This window comes from Lutra lutra, chromosome 9 (genome assembly GCF_902655055.1).
Source record: "Lutra lutra chromosome 9, mLutLut1.2, whole genome shotgun sequence".
NCBI lineage: Eukaryota > Metazoa > Chordata > Mammalia > Carnivora > Mustelidae > Lutra > Lutra lutra.
This window is the reverse complement of record NC_062286.1, coordinates 45,028,058-45,051,318: the sequence shown is the minus strand read 5'-3', so window position 1 is coordinate 45,051,318 and position 23,261 is coordinate 45,028,058. Positions and strand designations below refer to the sequence as shown.

Genomic DNA, 23,261 nt, shown 5'->3' with positions numbered 1-23,261 from the left:
CCAATTCCCAATTTTCTTTAAAATTAAAAATATCCGACCTACATGACTCTCTTCACTTACATTTATCCTTATCCTTGCCCTGTGGGGTCCTGTTTTTATTTAAAATTTTGGTATTTGTTCAGTGTGAATTTTTGGCATTAATTTGATTATCGAAAATACTGCATTAAAATATTATATGTTACTGAGTTCTTTGGGGCCCCCTTAAATTATGTCGTCTCTGAGGCCAGTGCTTTATTGCCCTCTCCCTAATCCCAGGCCTATTCTGGTTTTATTTTTTCATTTCTCAGATGACAATGATGAATGGCAGTGGCAGGAAGAAATGATCCCAGGGTCTAACACTTAGAATTTTTTTTCGTAATCATTTTGTATATTCACACTGTCTTGATTTTTTGCTTTTTACATTGAAAAGTTCAGTGATCCAGTTTCCTTCTCTCATAGCTGCATTTTAAACCAACTCATAACTGTTAGTTTTTCAAAATAAGTTATATTCCTCTCATAAATGGAAAGGAAATCTGGTTCTCAGAATGATCATGGGCTAGACCTTCTAATATGCTAATGGTGAACATCCTGTTTGCAAGGAGAAAGCTAAAGAGAAAAGCAACAGCTTTGGCAACTACACTTACGATATGCCTGAATATGGAGACAGGGAGCTAAAGTCACAGTTGCTGTGTAACTAACTTCCCTCCCCAGATAATGTAGCACATTGTCCTTCTCCATACACTTTTCTTTTCTTGGAGCTATTTGTACCCTGATATTTTAACTCTGTAAAATGTTACCACTTTGTTTTAAGCTCTCTCTACTTATATACTTCAGTGTATACACATGAAAGGGTCAGAATATGAGTTTAGGGAGTAGAAAAGATATGGGGATTTATAAGATTTTAGATGGTTAAAAATATACAGGCATATATTCTAGTTTTGTTTTTTTAATAAAAACTATATAGGGTTATACATCAGACATTTGCTCAGAAACATAGTTAATTAAGCAAGTTATAGAAAAAAAATGACTGCTTTAAATCTAGTTGTAAGTAGACGTGTTGTGTATATATTAGCTTTATGTATCCAGAATCTTGTCATTGGAAGAGAATATTTAGAAATCTCTTGAATGGTAATTTTTATGGATCCTCAAACACACTATCTTGTTATCATTTCATCATATATAGAAATTACTATAGATACCTACATGACTCTGTAGAGACTTGAATATGGAATAAGAATTGACTCACCAGTAGGACCATAAATAAATAAATCTGTAGGGTGTTTGACTAAAGGATAGATAATTTAATAGATTTGACAAAGTTTTTGAGGAGAATTTTCTCTTACAGGGAAAATAATGCCATCCATAAAGTTATGTAGAGCTTTCCATCCATGGGAATTTTGTTGTTCCTGATGTAGTCTTAAAAAGATAATGGAGTGTCTATTTTGTTTGGTTTAATTGTTTTACCATAGCCATAAAAAAAAAAAAAAAAAGAAAGAAAGAAAGGAAGGAAGTGAGGAAGGGGGAAAAGGAAAGGCAAAGAAAGAAAGAAAGAAAGAAGGAAGGAAAAAGAAAGAAAAGAAAGGAGGATAGAAAGGTGGAAAGAAAGAAAGGAGGAAGGAAGGAGGAAGTGGGGAATGAAGGAAGAGGAAAGGAAGGAGGAAGTGGGGAATGAAGGAAGAGGAGAGGAAGGAAGAGGGAGCAGGGTGGGAGAGATGAAAGAAGGGAAAAGAGAGAGAGAGAGAGGGAAGGAGGGAGGAAGGAAGGGAGAAAGAAACAAGGAAAAGAGAAAAAGAAACTATTCAGTGAAACTTCCAAACTCTGAAGTGAATAATTTATTAAAGAAGAGATTTTGGGATTTTTCATTTGTTTGTTTGTTTTGCCTTACCTCTGCCTCTTAGAATCCTACGAGACATTTTCCTTATGATTTCAAGCTGTGGGTTCCTTAGTGTTTCGCACCTCAGTGCATGACAGAAAAGAGATTCCAAACAATATATTTTGTGGTAAAACATCTCTTCCGACTTTGATACAGAAGTTACAATATGGCCTAGGATGTATTGGTATGGAATTCTGAATTCTGGTGATTTATTTTAAATGTTTTCTAATTTAGTTTTTATCATCTCAATTATTTTCTATTCAGAACTGTGCTTACATAAGAGAGCAGCAAAAACCGTTTGTATTTGAAGGCAAAAGCAAACATCCTGTGTTTACTTAATTGATGAATGTCTGGAGCAGGAAGAAAACATACTTGCATGAAGTTGAATATGGACATATGTGTAAACCATCCTGAGAATGTATTGTTTTTCAGCAATTTAAATTTTTATTTCAGAGAAAACTAACTTTAGAGTTTAGATAACCAACACATAATAGCTGTTTATTGAATTTCCTCTTTCCCTCTACCTCTCTCTCTCTCTCACTCTGTCTTTCTTTCTTGCTTGGATTCTTCCAGTCAAGTGTCTTTTTGAATTTTTTTTAAAATTTTAATGTCTCTAACATTGAATTTTCTAAACCAGAGATTGTTTCTCTTCTCTTAATAGACTGGAAGAAAAGAAAAAGGAGATCCTCTAAACATTGCAATTGATAAGATGACCAAGAAAACAAGAGACCTAAGGAGACAGGTACTGTTTTTGTTTTTATTTTACGTGCCTGGTACTGAGTGGTGTTTTTCAAGAATGTCCTTTTCCAGGGTACCTTCTAAGAGCTGACATTCAGGTTGCTATTCTTCATAGCACCTACGTATACACAGAAGCATTTCATCAACAAGGTAGAGTCTGCTGAGCAGACAGATGTGACAGCCTCAAGAGGTATGATGAAAACACCCTCTGAAGAGGAAGCTTGCTCACTGCCCAGAAACAATCTTCCCAGGTAGAGACTTGATGAATTCACTACCTTCTACATCTATTTTTCAGTTTTCCAGATGCAGGTATACAAAGAGCCAGTCTCTGATTTCTGCTGGTTCATTCTTTCCACAACTCCGAAGGCCTTAAACGAATAAACAAGAATGCTGATAGCTAATGAGAAACACAACTCTTAATCTGATGGGCTAATTAAGGTCTCTAACCCTGTGTATTTCCTTTAGGGATCCAAGTCACCAAGGGAATGTTTGCTGATCAGATGCTGATCGGATGATGTTTCCATCACAGATGGAAACTGAGGACTGAAACAAGGAAAGTTAGTTGGATGGTTTGAATGGCTAATGGTGTCATTACTCTGACAGGTCTATTTTTGGGGATGAAAAAAATCTCTGACTGGGGCTCCATTTTATCTTGAAGGTGCTATATCAACACTGATAACCCTATTGTCTTGTAACCTTTATTTTATTTGTTTCCATAGTGAGCTCTACTTTCTTTGGCAGTGTTCTTTCTAGAAGAGTTATGCCATCCATTAAGTTGCAATAAAATCCCCTCTTGATTTCTGCCTGAGAGGCATCCTGTCTCCTACTGGTAGCTTTTTGCATAGTGTTGATTGTGTTAGTCAGCTAGAACCAGTCACTTCCCTGAGACAGCAACAACCTTATTTTGTGCAGCTGGAAAACCTAGACTGACATGACTGCATCTTGCCCTCACTACTCTTACATGTCAAGTACAGACAGGATTAGCAAGGTGCCTAGGCAAGAATGACCAAGAAGCATGTTAGAAGTGGTTTGAATGAGAGGAAGACACCCCTTCTAATTATTACTGCGAAGCTTCTGGGCTCCCTTTGGGTTATCACCTGTAGGTTGTAGGCATGCTTGAGCTACTGTCCTCCAGAAAAATCATAATTAGTTCTGGAATATGAAGACTCATTTACCCAGCTAACAAGTCCTTGTTGGGGAAACATTAGCTTCTCATTTTATCTTAAAATGAGAGGGAGAATAAAATGATGTCCTATACCAAATGGATATTTGGCCAGATCTATCTCTTTGCCCTCTTAAACCATCTCTTCAATCAAATCCCCATCTGATATGAAATGATATGGGTGGTAGGAATTGGGACTGGGGTTAATGGGAAACATTGAATCAGGTGTCCAGAGACCAGGGTTTTACGTCTAGCTCTACCACTGAACTGGCTCTGTGACTACGGATCTACCATCTCTTGGTCTTTGTTTCTTATATATGAAAGTAGGGAGCCAAACCAAGTCTCTAAGCTCTCTCTAAGCTGTATAAGATTGAATGACACCAAAGAAATCTGCACTTATTTCCTATGCCACAGGTCCTAATGCTTGATATTCACAGATTTTGAAGCAGTGGGAGTACATCTTCCTTAGACCCTTTCTTTGGCTAGGTGGTCAAACAGGCAAAATTCATGATATGAGTCTTCTCACCTCTCAATCTCTTGGTTTTAGTAGAGACCATTCTGTTACATTCAGGAACCGGCAACCTCATCTCTCTGAGCTTATGGACATATCATAGCGACTTTTAAAGTCCTATTAGGAAGGAATGGATAAAGTAGTTTTTACTCTGGTGTTAAAAAGTTCTCAGGAAAGGGTTTACTCTTTCTAACTGAGGATAGTGGCAAAATTTGTAGATGGAATTTATGGTAAAAGTTGAAATGTTTTGGTGACAAGTTCTTCCTTGGAGGGCTTCTTTTAGGATGGCAGGGGAAGGAGTATATCATCCTTTGAAATCATTCCATGCATAAAAGAATTAATTTTCTGCTCACCTTTCCCAAAGATCGAGAAGAAGAAGGATAAAGAGAATTGTTTCATGATATTAAGATCCAAAAGTTATGGCATAATTTCACACCACATCCCCAAATTTGGTTCAAACATCTTTCTCTTTCCCAATTTGCCTTTCTAGAACTAAGATGGTTCCCATCTGTCAGTTCCATCCCTGTCCATATGTTGGGATATTTTTGTCTTTCTTTCCATCTCTTCTGTTTCTCCATGTACACCTGTAGTGGTACAGAAGCTTCTCTGATCTAAACAGAAGCTACCTAGCATTTACCCAAATGGAACTTGCAACAACTCTGATTAGCGTGGCTCAGGTGGACCTGCATTTTCAGTTTGGGTAGCTAGTTAATTGGATTATCAAGGTTTCGTCTGAATATCTGATAGCGGCGAGCTATTGCAGCCCAGTGAATGCTAGTGGTTCAAATGAATGCATTTCTGTGACTGAAACACTTTCTGTTCTTTACATTATTGACAATCCTTTTTAGAAGACATTTTAAATGGGAGCCTTCCAGTGTCCACATCCACTTCCCTGTACACATGTAATCCTGTATATAATATTTAGAGCAACCAAATCACAATGGGAAAAAGAAGCTGAAAGCAAAGAAAAACATTTCTAGTAACTTTCCTCAAGTTTCTACTGTCAGTTTCTTGCTTCTTCCTCATAGCCCTAAGGTTGGGTAGTATCCTTCAGAAGGGTGACCCTGGAGTCCTGCAAAGTTCTGGTCACCAAATTAAAAAGAAATAAATCAATCATTATCATTATCTTGGACTTCCCTAATTGTAAAAAAAAAAAAGACTTAAATTCATAGATAAATGAAAAAAATCAATAATAATTGAATAAAAAGGATTTCTGTTTCATTTGTATTTTCAAGTAAGTGGGTCCCCTTTCTCTAGACAGTATATCTCAAAGAAATGGGGAGTCATAAATTAGGAAAAAGGTTGCAGGAACACCAGGGTGTTATTTAAAATTGATTGGCTTAGAACTGTCTTGCCAATTAAACCCATGAGAGTGGGCAGTAGTAGAGCAGAATCCTCTTAAGAGTATTTTGTTTGGAATTAAAAATGGATTTAGGGGAATATAACTGCCAACTTTAAGCATTATGTTTTAATTTTAGAGTTGCGGGCACAGTATGCCCATGCCTGAGCTATTGTCACTGCTGTGATTCTGGAATCAGACCATTATAAAAACAAAAGCTTTTGGCTGACTCCCCACCTGGGTACCTAGTAGCCCACATGGTCTACCCATCCCTTAAGAGAGGACCCAGTCTGTGGCTGCCAGCTGCTCTTCAGTGTCCTCCTTGTATGTGCCACCTGTGAACTCTTCCAGGCATGGTCTCTTGATTTTCTCTAAGCTTACAGGATGCTGGTCTGTTCTGGTTATTATTTTGGTCCTGTTATTAATTTTTGTTTTTCCAAGTTGATAAGCAAATCAGGACCCAAATATTTCCCTATGAGAAGCTAATAAATAATAATCATAACAAGTTAGGGCGTTGCTAAACTTAGCAACTCTCTCATTCCCCAAACTAATCAAGGACCTAATTCTTATCCCTTCACCCTTAATAGCCATCGCAATAATTCCAGCAATGAGATTCAGTAAGTGTCAACTTGACAAAAGTGTCATTTGTGCTATTATAATCAAAACACTTTCAAACAAAAATTACATATAGAATGCTTTTACATCGGGATGAACACTTAAGAGAATAGATTATATAACAAAGGATTTAAAAACAAACAAGCAAAAAATGTTATTGGATGGTATGTTTAAAGGTGTATTATTCAAGACCCTGCCTCTACTGAGAACTTATGTAAGAAATATGACTAAAGGTGGGCAGTAATCAGCAGTAGCTTCTGAAATCACTGCCCACGAAATGAAAACTAAACTCTGACAGGTATTGAGTCTGTAAAACATGCCAAGCCCTCTTCTAAGTTCTCTCCATGAATGGATCACATTTAATCCTCATACCAGCTCTATGAGATAGAAGAGATGTCATCATGCCCATTTTACAGATGAGGACATGAAATGAAGTAATGTACCCATGGCCTCATGGAGTATGGATATATAAAGGTTTCAGCCCAGGAGGTTTGGCTGTAGGGTCTTTGCTCATAACCCTGCCCCATTCTGCCTCTCCATCGAACCAGCATATGCAATTGGGTCACCCGTATACCAATCTACTCTGGGGGGATGTAGTTGGGAAAGAAGGAAGGTTCGCATGAATATATAGAGGTGCTTTATGATTTCCAGCAGCACTTCTACTACTTCAAGGTTTGGGGTGGGTGACACGTACATACTATAGACAGAAAAAAAAAAAATTCTGTGGTGAATGTCAAAAAAATGGTTCTTAGTTGTGTTATGATATTGTCTCTCAGGTTTCCAGCTGTTATGGTTCACTGGGTCTTCTTTTTAAAAAGTGCTATTATGTTTAGGTAGCTGGCTTCTCAAAGTGTGAATTATAGATTTTGCAAAAAAACATTTACAGAAAAAAGGAATTTTAAGGCATTCAATTCTTTTTCTCACATCTGCTCATGATGGGGCCAATTATTTTTAGAGTCATTGTAAGATAACATTTAAAATCATTTATTTCCAGACTTAAATCTGCTTTTCCTCATAAGGACACGAGGCTATCTATATAGCTACAACAAAAATAAAATGAATAAAATAATGATTTCTTCCAAATGTTAAGGTTTGTGTTCTTCACACTGAAAACCTATGTCAGAGCTAATAATCCCTAGAGTTTGTTTCCTAGGTCAGATTGTCTTGCTGCTGTAGAAATATGGAGACCAGAGAATGATCATACAGTGATTGGGACTTGAAATACAGAATATAAATAGCTCAGAGACAGACAGAGACAAATTGCATCAGGACCACCAAAGATCAGAATCAAAAAGGCAAGGAGGAGAATGAAAGAGGTAGCAGAGGGCCCAAGAATGCTGTGAAGGGTCATCCTTGGGACATGCCTCTTGAAAATGGGTTATATATTCCAGCCATCTCTACCTTAGGAAAATCCTGATATGACTGTCCTGAATGTCAGAGTACCATATACTTATTCATCTCCTGGTAAATACTCCTCAGGACAAGTTCAAAGTACACAATTTCATCAGTTGGAAACAGTTCTTAAAATGTCACCATGGGTAAGCTCTTCCCTTATGTAGACACTGTTCAAGTCATGAAGTGATCTAATTTCTTCCTATGAGCGAGCATATATTTGATTACTCACACATTAACACGGTCTTGTGTAGGACACCAAGCTTGACCTCTCCCTCACTAGTGAGTCTAGATCACAGAACAAATCCAGTAGCTCGATCAACATGGAATAATCAAATAACACACTGTACTAAGCAGAGGGATCTATAACGTATGTGTGAATAGGAAAATGCTCAACCAGGCAGATTTGTTCTCTTCTGCTAATTTCTCCAGGCCCTGGAAGTCAGGGAAAAGTGGGAAGGGTAAGGATAAATAGCAATGGCTGAGTCCCAAAATTCAAGAGAGTGTCTGTCTTTGATCTAATCTCTGACGCCTTCTCCTGTTCTAGGCAATGAGAATACCATTAAGAAATCTTGACCCTGGGGCGTCTGGGTGGCTCAGTGGGTTAAGCCTCTGCCTTCGGCTCCGGTCATGATCCCAAAGTCTTGGGATCGAGTCCCGCATCGGGCTCTCTGCTCGGCGGGGAGCCTGCTTCCTCCTCTCTCTCTCTCTCTCTCTTTGCCTGCTTGTGATCTCTCTCTGTCAAATAAATAAATAAAATCTATAAAAAAAAAAATCTTGACCCTCACATTGGACAATCAGCTATAGGATTATTAAAAAAAAAAATTCTACCATATTGTCTAGGATGAAATTCTTCAGAAAGAAATATTGGAAGATTTTCAACAATGATGATTTAAACAACAAGGATTTTTTTTTTAAAGAATGTTGTTTTAGCTTACCAGAACACTGATTTCAGAGCACTCATCTTGATTAAATGAAATTGGCCCATATTCATTGTTGGAGGCTATATTTAGGCTGGGATTTCTTATCCAAACCTGTCACTGCAAGGGAGAGAGTTTTAAAGCATGTTGTACGAGAGTTTGCCACTATGGCCTGAACTAAAGTATTTCTAGAGTCGATGATAGCAGCTAATCACTGTTCTGACTGAACATACTCCGTGGATCATTGCAGCCAGCTTGTGGTCAAATATATCTGTTCCATTTGATCCCTCCTTGCCGACGTTATCTTGTATTACCTGAAATAGCTGCTGGCATCCGTTTTCCCAGGGGAAATTTCCATCAGGACAGCTATTTCTTTATCTCCCCATTTCCCAAGGAGGCTGGATGCATCTGAAATTTAAAAGTGAGTCATCTTCCTGCAGGCTCTGCCTTTCCTGCTGTGGCCACCAGCCCTGGTAGTAGTCTGTTTGCCCTAGGATCTCATCACTGTGTGCCTTCCTGGCTCCAGTGAATGTCACCAATGATGGCGGAGGGAATTCAACAGTGCTCTTCGCTTGGGCTGAAAATTGTGAAAAAGAGAATGTTGCCTAAAATGTCCATCTGTTTACTCTTTACGCTCTTGACCAATCTTGGTCTTTTTTGGCTGAATGAAATTTTAGCCAAATCCTCACCCCACCCCCACCCTACACAATTGTGTGCTTCCCACAGTGACTAACTTTCCAAGAGAATTGCAGCCCTGTACAGCCCCTCCATCTTTGAATCCCCATCAGTCATTCAGTCTGGTGGATTTCAACTCCTATATGCATGTCCAGTCCATTCCTTCCTATCCACTCCCATTGACACTGCTTAATTGATTTTCATAAAAATGATGGTCACAACCTCACAACCACTCCCCTCTACCCGAGCCTTCCTGCCTTCAGCTCACTCTAGCTCCAGCAGTTTTAAGTCAGCATTCACATATCCTCATGCTTTTGCACTTGCTTCTGCCTAGAATGCCCTCTCTCCCTTCTTTTTTCCACCCCCCAAGAAAATTCACAATTTTTCTGAATGCTTTCTCTCCCTTTTCCCCGCCCCCCAGGAAAATTCACAGTTTTTCCTACAAGGCTTAGTTTAAATGTCACCTTATCATCACAACCTTATCCAATTCCTATAAACAGGGTTTATCCAGTAAGCTCTGGAGCATTTAAAAATACCCTTATTATGACACTTTTTACAGTAGATTTAAGTTATTTATGTGACTTTGCCTATTCCCAAGTGTTATTATTGTTATTATTTTTTAAGGTTTTATCGGACAGAGAGATAGAGAACACAAGTAGGCAAAGCCACAGGCAGAGGGAGAGGGAGAAGCAGGCTCCCGGCTGAGCAGGGAGCCCAGGAACCTGGAATCATGACCTGAGCTGAAAGCAGCCACTCCACTGACGGAGCCACCCAAGCCCCTATTTTTTGTTTCTTCAGGACATATCCTAGTTGCCAAAATAAAGTAACCCTATACTGCACAGGAGTTGAAAGAAGGAAGACTCCCCTGTATGCAGGCTTGGTACCCAAGAAATGTCACAGTCATCAATTTCCCCTTCATTCTAAACTCTCACGTCTCAGATTCCATTGATTTAACAACCAGATTTGTTTAAAAAAAAAAAAAGTCTACTTAAACTGTGATAAAATATCTATTTGCGTTTTAACCGAGAACTTCAATGCCTTAATCCAGAAGTTCCCTGTTGCTGGGCTGACTTTAGAGAAGTAGTTCAAGACCGACTAGAAATGCAGATAATACAGCTCCATCTTGGGAGACCGATTTCATGTACATATGGTGACACGTTAAACTCTGTATTGTAATAAGCTATCCAGATAATCTGTGATGTTCTAGCAGGTTTGAATTCCTTTACCTTTGTTTCTGACTGTGGGAACTTTCAGAAATCGTTGCAGTCTGCTCGGGGATGCATCTGAGGACTGTGAAGCCCTTCAGCTTCTAATCCTCTGCCGGAGCCTCTGCTAGACCTCCCCATTTCACAGATACGATACCTGTTCAGATTGAAAGAGATTCCGTGCTTGCTGTCTTCTCATGGACCAAGATTAGAGATGGATGGTCTGTCTGATTGCTCACAGAGCCAAGACAAAGGCAGGGCGAGTAGGCACTAGCCTCAGGTACAAAGTTTTGGGAACACCAAAAACCTCAGTAATCTAAATAAACAATATTCTTATCAGATTTTAGAAAAGAGAAATGAATGCAAAAAAATCCATTATGAGCAAATTAACAACACTGTAAATAAAGGTAAGATCAGTAACAGGGCAGTCACCAGAAGCTGGAAAAAACCAGGAGTACAGATCCTGTCTTTATTTACAGTGTTGCTGTTTTGTTTATGATGGGTGAATCTTTCCTCAGTTTTGGCTCTGCTCCAGAGTTTCTATCTATTAAAGTCTTTACTGCACCTGCTGTATGAGAAAGATCCCCCCGAAAGTCTCAGTGTCAGATGCTTTTCTATTTTTCCCCCTACACTAGTGGCAAAAGGGCTGACTTTAAAATTTTATGAGATGACACCTTGGACTCCAAATTTGAAGACCTATTTGAATTGTGGTATCTTTTAGGTTGTCTTGCTCCAAATGCATTTCTTTTTGATATTTATCACAGTGACATGGGCTTTTTATGGCACTCTGAAGTGCTTCAGAGAAAATGGAGAGCATTTTAATACTGCTGATTTACTCTTTCAGGTCTACGGTAATTTCCTTACTGCCTAATTATAAGGCTCAGTTTAATTTACTCTACACATAATGTTTACTGATGCACATATGGTGCCACATTTCAGGAAACTGTACCCAGAACAGGTATTTTTGTCAGGCTGGAGCATGGAAAATTTCCTTCATATGCAGGGGAAAAAAAATGCTAAGAAATGCAATTGTCTCAACAAAGAATGTCCCCCAAACAGAGGGAGAAAAAAAAAAAATCACATCTATCTTTAACTTCATGAAAAAAGATACAGTCTCTTTAAATGCTTATTTTAAAAGCTGAATAATGATTTTATATTACATATGTACAAAGATTTCCAGTTACCCCAAAAATTGGGAGGTAGGAATTGGGGAAAGGAGAGACAGGAAAGAAAAGCAGTGACATTTTCTGCTTACTTCTTAACTGTCTCTGAAAAAGGAAACATGATTCAGTAGTTATGGATTCATAGACTCTTAGAGGTAAAAGGTACCTCAAAGATTTTTTCCCCTAGGGCAAAAGTTTTTTATTCAGCCTCCTTAAGACCCCTCTATCAGCTTCCAATTTAGAGATTGGAGCTTATGCCTTCACCCAGCAATTTTAGTTGTTAGAGAATGTGTTAAGATCAGTGATTTTGTAATTATCAATCATTGATATTGGGTTTTTCGGCAAAACTGATTTTTTTTTTTTACTTTGCCTGTGGTTAAGACCCAGATAAAATTTCAGTAAAGAACTCTATTTAGAGTTCCAAAGACTTACAAAGAGTCAGTATTATTGCACATGGGTTCGCAGCTTGCCTTCCCATAGCTCTGAGTGCTAAGAGTAGGGAGGCTTAGGAACTGAGCAGCTGATGCTGTCTTGTCACTGAGATACCTGAGGTGACCATCCCTCGTGGTCATCTGAGCCATTGCTCTCATTTGTATCTGGTTATGTACAAAGATCAAAAAAGCAAAGCTGCCCACTGGAACTGTTTGATATTTGTTTAGTGTCCATTCTTTCCTTAACAGTTTACCTACTATCTCTACCACAGTCCTATGGAGAGGGCATTACTATCAAAAGACATTTTTTTAAGGGCGCCTGGGTGGCTCAGTTGGTTAAAAGACTTTTTTTTTTTTTTTCCCAGAGTAGAGTATCGAAGTCCCAGAAATAAAATAAAATTTCTTACTGATACAGAACTCCTAGTAAGAAAATCGAAGTGAGGGATGCCTGGGTGGCTCAGTCGATTAAGCCTCTGCCTTCGGCTCAGGTCATGATCCCAGGATCCTGGGATCGAGTCCCGCATCGGCCTCTCTGCTCCGCAGGGAGCCTACTTCCTTCTCTCTCTCTCTGCCTGCCTCTCTGCCTACTTGTGCACGCTCTCTCTCTCTCTCTCTCTCTCTGACAGATAAATAAATAAATAAAATTAAAAAAAAAAAGAAAGAGAGAAAACCCAAGTGGGCTGACTGAAGCCGGTCCTTTCAATGACTGTAGTTGTTAAAGGTGATACATTTTGGTCTTAGTTTATAGCTTTTATTAAAATTTTCTTAATAGGACAAGTGTCAGGTAAATATTAATTAATAATGAGTCTTGGGATTCTCAATAATAATCATAATAATAGGCTTCCTGTTTAATACAATCACCATTTTATTTCTTCCTTTAGCCATCCGTACCCATGTCCAGCCCAATGCAAGACATTGAACCATGAATGAGATTTTGAAAATTATTTTTCTAATTAATTATAAGGGGGGGAAAGTAAAGGACTTTCTTTTTAGCTGGGGGATATCTGATTAAGTGCAGATCAGGAGACCAGCAGACCTGCCTGGTATATTCAGTGGGAAACAATTGAATGGATTATGCTGTGGTGTTCCAGGTTTAAAGGAGAACCATTTGTCCTGGAGACTATGGTGTTTGGAGGGGATTTTCCATCTGAGCCAACCACAGGTAGTTGTGAGAAGTTTGGGTGAATAACCACTCTCAGCCCCTCCTTTACCGTTCCGCAGTTCCCTGGTTTGTCAATGAATGTGTCAATCCTCTTCACTGTTAAGGATGGGACTTCTATATTTTTATGATTCCTTTAATTTTAGCAAGTATTAGGCTGCCTTAAATAGCTGTGCTCTAAGTTACAACTGTGTAAAGGAGGTGACTGAAAAGCTGAAAAGCACCTTTGGTCATGGCAAATTGGGAGGTCTGGACCATTGAGGAGGGTGGGGGGCACAGAGTTGAAGGGGCAGGAAGACGTCTGCATTAATAATTAGAAGCATGCCTAACTGAGCAGATTTCCCTCAGCACCCCCTTTGAAATCTGCAGGCTTAGACAGTGTGGCCCTGAGGCTGTACCCATAGATGCCATAATAACTAGTTGAAAGTGGATCACTTGTGACTGATCAACTAGTCATTGTGTCTGCATATCACCATAGCAACCTGCTTGCCTGGTGCTCTTTGGGTGCATTCTCTCTGTGTTGAGCCCATCTGTGGAAGTACCCTCAGTTTTGTTTGTTTGTTTGTTTGTTGTTTTGTTTTTGCCAAACTGGGGAGAAACATCAGGATTTGGAGTTTAGTCCAGGTTAGAGCACCTATGTCAAGCAGGTCAGGCAACCCAGCCAGATATCCTCCTACTCCCCCAAATTTAGAGGAAAAGCCAACAACTTTTACACTTCCATGTAACCTTTCCTCTTAATTCCTTGCCTCAAAGCTTTTGCTACAAAAGGAATTGCTTACAGACAATTGGAATAGCCTATATTTTCTAGCAGAGCATGAGGCAAAGGGAGAAGAAAAGACAGCTTGGTCAAATAATACCTTTCATACTGGCCACTTGGGGACTTTTTGTGGCCATCTCTAGCCTCCTCGGTTCCTCAAGCAGATGGGTCCAGCAGGTGCTCAGCCATAAGTAAGCAATGGGTGAATGGAGCCTGAAATAGCCAGAGAACTGCAGTAGCAATGCAACAGAGTGACGCAGACTGAGTGGAATGCTCTCAGACTAAAATCCATTGACAAAACTATATACAACAGGCACCAGCAAATTACTACCTGTGGCCCCAGTCTGGCTGTCTGCCAGAGTTTATGTAAATCAAGTTGTACTGTCAGCTCCTGTGTTGCGATGGCAGAGTTGAGTAGCCATGGAAGAGATCAACTGGCTGCGGAGACTTAAATATATACTACCTGCCCCTTCACAGGAAAGCAGGCCAGCCTTTGCTCTAGAAGTTATGGTGTAAGAGCCCAGATTTCCCTGAAAAAGGGAGGGACCTTCAATCAAAGTCCTTATCCTGCCTTGTTCTGAAACATCTTTAGCACCCAGTGTCATTTTATAGGATTCCTCCACACTTGGAAATGCGGAGTAATCACTGGGCCTCTGTCTGAAATGAAGTCCCTCTAGGGAAAAATTCAGCAGCTGTTGGAAATGCAATGCTGTGCAATACTTAAAGACAAGAAGCAAAGAAGTATAGCATATGGTGGCAGAACTCGGGAGAGCAAAGTTAGCTCAGAGGCAACAGTTATCTATAATTGGAATAGAGCAGAGGAGCATGGTGAATGATTTTCCGTTTTTGAAAATGTCATGGGCTCCTTAATGACCACAAATGGTCAGAAGCTTTAGAGGGTCATATGTAAGTAACATCTGAACCAACAAGTAAGGACCTGTCATTCCTCTTCCTTTACCCAGTAGCATCTTATTCCCCTCGTTTCCTGTCCTGCTCACGTGAACTGAAGTGGCACTCATCTAGTACCAGGAGTGGGAAATGGTGAGTTTTAGCGTGGCTCTTCCCAGGGGCTCTTGGAGTTACAATGGGGGTTCTTCTGAGACCCACAGGACTCTGCTGTAAGGTGGAATGGCAGGGAATTTGGAACTAGGAGCCGGATGATCTTTCCTGGTACAAATTCTACTACACTGTGGCAGGTATGCAGGACTGACCCCATCAGAGAGAAATATGGTTTTGGAGAGTTGTTCTCTATATCTTCCTTCAAACTCTTCAATCATATACCTTTTATAGGCTTCTGCTGTTTTTTTTAATTTTTTTTAAATTTTTTAATAAACATATAATGCATTATTAGCCCCAGGGGTACAGGTCTGTTAATCGCCAGTAGGCTTCTACTGTTAATCTGCCCCCAAAGCCATCCAGTCAGTGACTGTTTCTTCAAATTACCTATGCAGTTGTGGGGGACTGAGCAGCATTTTATAAGCCTCCTAAGGGTCCTTGCTGGGCAAATTTATCTGATGCAATTGTTGACTCCCTCACATTGGATTCAAGTAGCTTACACCCATTCAATGCCAGCTAATCAAGGACAGATACTACATGCTCAGAATGAAATATCCAGGCATCTAAATTTAGATTCCCTTTTGTGGTAAGTGGTGAATGAGGGGTGAAAATGCTGGAAGGTGGTTGAATAGGTGTGGGAGTAGAGGATAGAAAAAAAGATGACCTTTGTCCAATTGGGATTTGTGAATTTGGATAGCCAGATTCATAAACACATGGACCTTAATTAAGTAAAAGAGCACAATCTTGGAATCTGAAGACCTGACTCTGGTATTTGCTCTGTACAATCAGTGGACCATTTCCTTTCCTCATCTATACAACAAATAAAATTATATTCTCCATGCAAACCATACCTCTTACCCTCACTGTGACACTGTAAAGAAGATCAAGTGGAATAATGCTTAGAGAAGTTCTCAGCGAACTATAAAAACAAATAGGCATAAGATTATTATTAAAGGTAATAAGCACGCTGACACTGAGTAGACTTTCCAAATATATAGGAGAATCCTTCTGCTTTTTCGTGTGGGCTAAGGGATCTGAGCAAGGTAGTTATACCAGAAATGTCTTTTCCATCTTTACCTATGTTACCTAAAATTCCACACTTTTGACAAATGCCAAATCTCCTGGGCTAACAAACTGGGTATTTGAAAGTATGTCTTGTCATGTTGGAAGCGTGGAGAATTTCTGAGAGAAAAAAATGTAAGAGAAACCTGAGAGAAAAAAATCTGAAGTAATATGATATGAAGGAAATGTAACAAATTTGGACCTTTATAACATGTTTCTTAGGCCAGCCTCCAACACGTTTAATCAGAAGAACTCACGCTTACCTCTAAGCAGCATCATTTATGAGGCCAGTCAAGTATATATATGGTCAAGTTGATCATTGTAGCTTTATTAGTAAATGGGAATTAGGATAGTAGAGAAGTTTTCATCAGTGAGAGTAGATGGCTTGTCTTGTTTTTCTCTGGGCCTGTTTACCAAGACATAGTGCTTGGTAAACCAGGAGCTCCTCAAATGCTGATAATAGGAATGAATGAGTTAATACCAATCACTGAGTAGAGAGAATGGAATAAAGTAACAAAGAGGTAAAGCATATTTTTCCTCTCTGTGAACTTATTGCTCTTATTATAGCATTTCTGCCTCCTCGGACTAATTGTATTACTATCTACCCCATTATATTTTTGAAATTTGCTCTCAGTTTTCCCCGTTTGGGCACTACATTTATGTAGATTTTTCTTTTTGGATCCTTTTTCTTCCTGCTTTGAGATCAGAAATTTCTTACCCCTTTTGAGATATGAAATGCACAATTGAAGACAAATAATTAAGTGGCTTTTATTAGTTTTTCAAAAATAAACATTTAGAGGCAACAATATGCATGGAAAGGATAGTATCTTTTTTAAAAAAATATTTATTTATTTATTTGACAGAGGGTAGAGAGTACAAGTAGGGAGAGTGGCAAGCAGAGGGAGAGGGAGAAGCAGGCTCTCTGCCAAGCAGGGAGCCCTATGCGGGACTCTATCCCAGGACCCTAGTATCATGACCTGAGCCAAAGGCAGATGCTTAACTAACTGAGCCACCCAGGTGCCCCGAGGATAGTATCTTCAATAAAGGATAGTTTCCAGTGTTAGGAAAACTGGACAACAACATGCAGAAGAATGGAATTAGACTCCTACCTTACACATTTTACCAAAACCAACTCAAAATGAAGTAAAGACTTGAGTGGGGGTTCTGAATTCATTAAACTTCTAGGGAAAAAAAGGGGGTAAGCTCTTTGACATCATTCGTGGCAATGATTCCTTAGATAAGACACCAAAAACAAAGACAACAAAGACAGCAAAAGCAAAAATAAAAAAAAAAAGTGGGGCTACATCAAACTAAAAAGCTTCTACACAGCAAGGGAAACCATCAACAAAATGAAAATGCGACCTACTGACTGGGAGAAAATATTTGCAAAGCCTGTATCTGATAATGGGTGGATAGCCGAAATATATAAAGAATGCATACAACTCAGTAGAACACGCACAAAACTTTTTTTTAAATGGGCAGAGAACCTAAACAGTCATTTTCCCAAAGAAAACATGCAAGTGACCAACAGGTACAAGAGAAAATGCTCAACCCCAGTATATCACCAGGGAAATGCAAACAGAAGCCACACTAATATACCACCTCAGACTTGTTAGAATGGCTATCACCAATAAGATAAGAGATAGCAAATATTGGTGAGTATATGGAAAAAAGGGAACTCTTGTACACTGTTGGTGGGAATATAAAATTAGTGTGCCCACTTTGGCAAACAGTATGGAGCTTCCTCAGAAAATGGAAGACAGAATCGCCATATGATCCAGCAATTTCACTTCTGGACATCGTTTACCCTTGACCAACATGGGTTTGGACTGCCTAAGTCCACTTATGTGAGTATTTTTAATAATACAGCACAGTACCATAACTTTAAATGTATTTCTTGTCCTTATGATTTTTGTAATAATGTTTTCTTTTTTCTAGCTTATTATTTCACTGTGAAAATACAGAATATAATGCATATAACATACAAAATATGTGTTAATCAACTATTTGTATTATCAGTAAGGCTTCCAGTTAATAATAGGTTATTAGTGATTAAGTTTCAGGGGAGTCAAAAGTTATACATAGAATTTTCTTTTTTTTTTTTTTTAAAGATTTTATTTATTTATTTGACAGACGGAGATCACAAGTAGGCAGAGAGGCAGGCAGAGAGAGAGGAGGAAGCAGGCTCCCCGCTGAGCAGAGAGCCCGATGTGGGGCTCGATCCCAGGACCCTGGGATCATGACCTGAGCCGAAGGCAGAGGCTTTAACCCACTGAGCCACCCAGGCGCCCCAAGAATTTTCTAAAGTTTTTGTTTTAATTCCAATTAGTTAACATACAGTGTTGTATTAGTTTCGGGTGTACAATATAGTCATTAAACACTTCCATACATCACCGTGTGCTCGTCATGATAGTTAAGTGCGCTCCTTAACCCCTATCACCTATTTCACTCATCCCCCCACACTCCTCCCTTCTGGTAACCATCAGTTGGTTCTATGCATTTAAGAGTCTGTTTCTTGGGGCACCTGGGTGGCTCAGTGGGTTAAAGCCTCTGCCTTCAGCTTAGGTCATGATCCCAAGGTCCTGGGATCGAGCCCCGTGTCAGGCTCTCTGTTCAGTGGCGAGCTTGCTTCCTCCTCTCTCTCTGCCTGCCTCTCTGCCTACTTGTGATCTCTGTCTGTCAAATACATAAAATCTTTACAAAAAAAAAAGAGTCTGTTTCTTGGTTTTCCTCTCTCACCCTCTCTCTCTCTCTCTTTCTTTTCCCCTTTGCTTGTTTATTTTGTTTCTTAAATTCCATATATGAGTGAAATCATATGGTATTTATCTTTCTCTGACTGACTTATTTCACTTAGCACAATACCCTCTAGCTCCATCCGTGTCTTGGCAAATGGCAAGATTTCATTCTTTTGTTTGTTCATTTGTTTATTTATTTATTTATTTGACAGAGAGCACAAGTAGTCAGAGAGGCAGGCAGAGAGAGGGGGGAAGCAGGCTCCCCGCCGAGCAGAGAGCCTGATATGGCGCTCGATCCCAGGACCCTGAGACTATTACCTGAGCTGAAGGCAGAGGCTTAGCCCACTGAGCCACCCAGGTGCCCCAATTTCATTCTTTTTTATGGCTGAGTAATATTCCATTGATAAGTTATATGTGAATTTTTGACTGTGTGGAATGTTGGTGCCCCAACCCCCACATTGTTCATGGGTCAACTGTATCTCCAAAAGAAGTGAAAGCAGGATATCGAAGAGATAGCTGCACTGCCGTGTTCATTGTAGCATTCATTATTCATGGTAATCAAGATGTAGAAACAACCTAATATCAACAGATGAATTGATAAAAACAATATATATATATATATATATATATATATCTTTACCTATATATATTGGTATATATATACACCAATATGTATTATATATAATGATATATATATATATATATATATAAAATTTTATATATATAATTAAATATTATCCAGACAGGAAAAAAAAAGGAAATCCTGCCATTTGTGACATGGTTGGGCCTTGAGGGTACTGGACTAATGAAATAAGCTGAGCAAAGAAAGACAGAGACTTCATGTTATCAATTATATGTGGAATCTTGAAGAAAAAGATACTCATAAAACAAAACAGAAAAGTGGTTGCAAGGGTCTGGGGATTAGGGCATATAGGAAGGGATTATTCAAATGGTACAAACTTCCACTATAAGATGAATAAGGTCTGAGGATCTAATGTAAAACATGACTATAGTTGATGACACTGTATTGTAAAATTAAAATTTATGAAGAGATTAGAACAGAAATGTTCTCACCAAAAAAAAAAAAAAAAAAAAGTATGCACTGTAATGAGTATGTGAATAAGCTAGATGGGAGAGAGTCCTTCCACAATGTATATGTAAATCAAATCACCATGTTATGTACTTTAAATATCTTACAATTGTATTTGTCAGTTATACCTCAATAAAGCTGAAAAAAAAAAAGAATTAACATCTATCCATTAAAAAAAATCACAGAGATATCCTCTCATTGGAGATTAAAGTTGGACATGCAGTCTTCAAAGTCTCATCTAAGTTTAAGCTTCTGTGATTCTTGTTGGCTGGGGAGAGCCATTTTTTCTTGTTCTGTCTTTTTCAGGGAACTGTTTCATATTCATCAAATGGTTGTGGGTTTTTAGACTTTGTGCAAAACACTTTGCAGTATCTATTTGAAGGTGGCTCGATATACATCATACGCTCCTCATGTCCCACCCTGTAGGCAGACAATTTCTGGTCATTTGAGACAGTCTATTTTTCTTTTTAAGTTTGTGAGTTAAACTGTGTCTATCCTTTCATCACTGTGCCCTCCTGCAAAATAAGGAAGTGGATTGTGAGATTAGGTACCATCCATTGACTGCATTCCTTTTGGTTTGCTGAGGAAAACGCCGTTATTTACATTGATGAATAGCCTTAATTGGGTAAAATAGACTGGTAGTGCTGAGCTAATATCTTTAAATGTCTTGTCTTATGCAATTAATATTCCCTTGTCACACATACATTTAAACAGTTGGAAGAAAACCTTGTGTTCTTGACTCCTGTCAGACTTAACAAATGATTTTGTCAAGTCATTCCTTTCTGCCCTGGTTGATTGATAGCTAAATTTTGGTCTTCTAGCTTATGTAAAAAGTGTTAACTATGCCTTTCAGCTTGTAGGCAAGGGCATTTAAACCATTCTAATAGTCAATTTACAGAGGAATTACAATGCCTGTTTACTGGAGGGGTCAAAAAATGTGCCCCTGTTCATCAGGGCCACAAATCACAGAGCCCATGAGCTAATGAAGGCAGTATTTATGAGTCCCTGCATTTGCCGTATGATACCAAGTTCAAGGTGCCCCTGGTCTTGCTGCTGAGGGCTTTGGCTCCCAGTTTTGGGTGTCCCTTTGCTTATGGACTATGTAATAGGTAGATATAGTTGGCATGAATAGGGTTTGATTCTAAAACCCTTAAGAATGAGAATGAAATCTAGAATGCTAGATTGTTACAGGTCTAAATTTCATGTGAAGATTTCAGTGATCTCTCTGTAATAAGGCAGATCTCTGCTAACCTCTGCTGCCACCTGGCTTATAGATGTTCATACATACCATGGTTACCATCTCCGAGCATGCAAAGTGGATCCCAGTCATTTCTGGGAGGAGTCTCACTTCCCTTGGCTTGAGCCTTTGTTGAGAATCTCACAATTTATCGTTTTAAAACACTGTAGCCAATAAGTTATGTTAAGATAGCTACATAAGAGCACGTATAACCCATCAATATGTTTTTGCAATAGATATATCTTGAACCATGAGTCCTCCATTTTTTTTTTTTTTACAGACTCCTAAAGCCCCAGGAAGTCACAGAGTCTCATAGTGAGTATCCAGCAGGTCCCTTTCAGCTCCTGGAGTGGGGGATTCATTAGGACTCAACAACACATCTGCCTCTGGAGGGACCACTGATTCCCTCTTGTGGTGTTCATCTGCCACTGGGTCTGTTCTTTCATTCCCTCTACTGTGGTTTCTTCTTTGTACTCTTACAATCTTGGGGAAGGCTTTCAGAATTCTTTACGCATTTCACTCATTAATCAGGAAGCAGGATCACATATGTGCCTGCAATGTTTTACACCACCATCATATATACCATTGCTTTTGGTTAATAATGTATGCAAAGCCGGCACAATGTAGACACACATTGGGTGTATTAATTTGGAGCACAGATTCTGAGGCCAGGCTGGGTTCAAATTCTGCCATTGTCACATATTTATTAGCTCGATGAATGTGGGCAAGTGACTGAATTCTATTGCCTCACTTCCTTCACCTATAAAAGGGAGAAAATCATAGCCAGCTCTTTTCAGAGAAAAGTTATTCTAAGCATTCAGAATAGTGTCTAGCAAAAAGTAAGCATTAAATAAAGTTTTAAAATATGAAATACTCATTTCCCCCAATCCTTTACTGCTCTCCTCTTTACCCCTTTCCTCCATGTCCCACTGCTGCAGTTGACTTCTGCCTTCTCCATACACCTTCCATTCTGCCAACCTCTCCTTTGCTACCTTTTACTGCACTCAGCAACTGTGGGGTCCATGTTCTGCTAACATTTTTCCCAGCACCAAGGCAAGCTGTGTACATGCTGGCTTGAGGCCCCGCTGAAGATCCACAATAATCCCAGCATTCCCTTGGATACTAAAGCAACATTTCACTGCTTCTTCCAACGAAAGCAATTGCTCTTGCTTATTGTGGAGGGAGAAGGGGACTTTGACACATTCCTGGGTGTCCTGAGCAGAAAATGGAACCAACAGAAGGAGCCAAGCATCTGCTGCTATTCCTCAGGATGAGCCCCAACCAACCATGACTTTTCTCTTAAGTACAACTTTTGAACTAAGGGATCTGTTAAATCTATACAAATAAGAAACTGCAGCTGTGATATTTTTAAGCATGGTGCATGGCTGTATCATGGAACATATAGAGCAGACTACTGTTAATCTAGTGATTCTAGTAAAATAACTGAATTAGAATGACACTAAACTAGTTAACTGATTGATCAGAAATGCATTTTGATGATGTCTGCCCAAAAAGATGATTAAGTGAACACAAAAACTTATTCTAATTAAACATCTATATTATCTTATCAGTTATCTCTTGTCACTATTGTGCCATATAACATTTCGGTGGCACACAATAACATTTATTTCTAATTAGTCTGGGAAGGTTACCTTGGTCAGGCCCTCTCACGTGTCTGGGCTCAGTTGCTCTTGACTGACGTAAGATGGCCTTCTCAGGGATGATTGAGGTGACTCAGTTCTATTCAGCACTTTTGTTTTCCTTCTTGGGAGACAAACGTCTAGCCCAGGCATGTCCTTCTCAAGGAAATGACAGGCAAACAAGACTGAGCAAGCCCCATGGTGAATAGGTCTTTCAACCCCCACCCCCGTAGGTATCATGACAGCCAACATCTATTGGCCCTAAGTATGTCACTTGGCCCAGCCCAGAGTCAGAGAGGGCATTCGTTGCAGAGTTACATGGTAATGGGCGTGCATATGAGAAGTAAAGAATTGGGGTCATTAATACAACAGATCCACTATAACTACATAAGTTGGCCTCAGTGCTTCTTATTCCATCAAGACATGTTCTGACTTCTGTCTTGGCTGTATTAGCACTCCTAGAGGAAAAATCTAGAGGACAAGAACTGTTTATTGGGCTAAACGAAACCACCACATGTCTGC

General features: G+C 39.3%; 1 protein-coding gene across 8 annotated transcripts in view; it reads left to right on the top strand.

Annotated features, from left to right (window-relative positions):
• Positions 1-23,261, top strand: part of CTNNA2 (catenin alpha 2) — a 1,136,606-nt gene that overhangs the window by 848,670 nt on the left and 264,675 nt on the right. For all 8 annotated transcript variants that reach the window (XR_007130146.1, XM_047745913.1, XM_047745910.1 and 5 more), the window contains one exon: positions 2,514-2,594. Coding sequence is in view for 7 of the 8 variants with exons in the window: in XM_047745913.1 (XP_047601869.1) it covers positions 2,514-2,594 (81 nt within the window). In the remaining variant the exon portion in view is untranslated. The remainder of the gene's footprint in view (positions 1-2,513; positions 2,595-23,261) is intronic.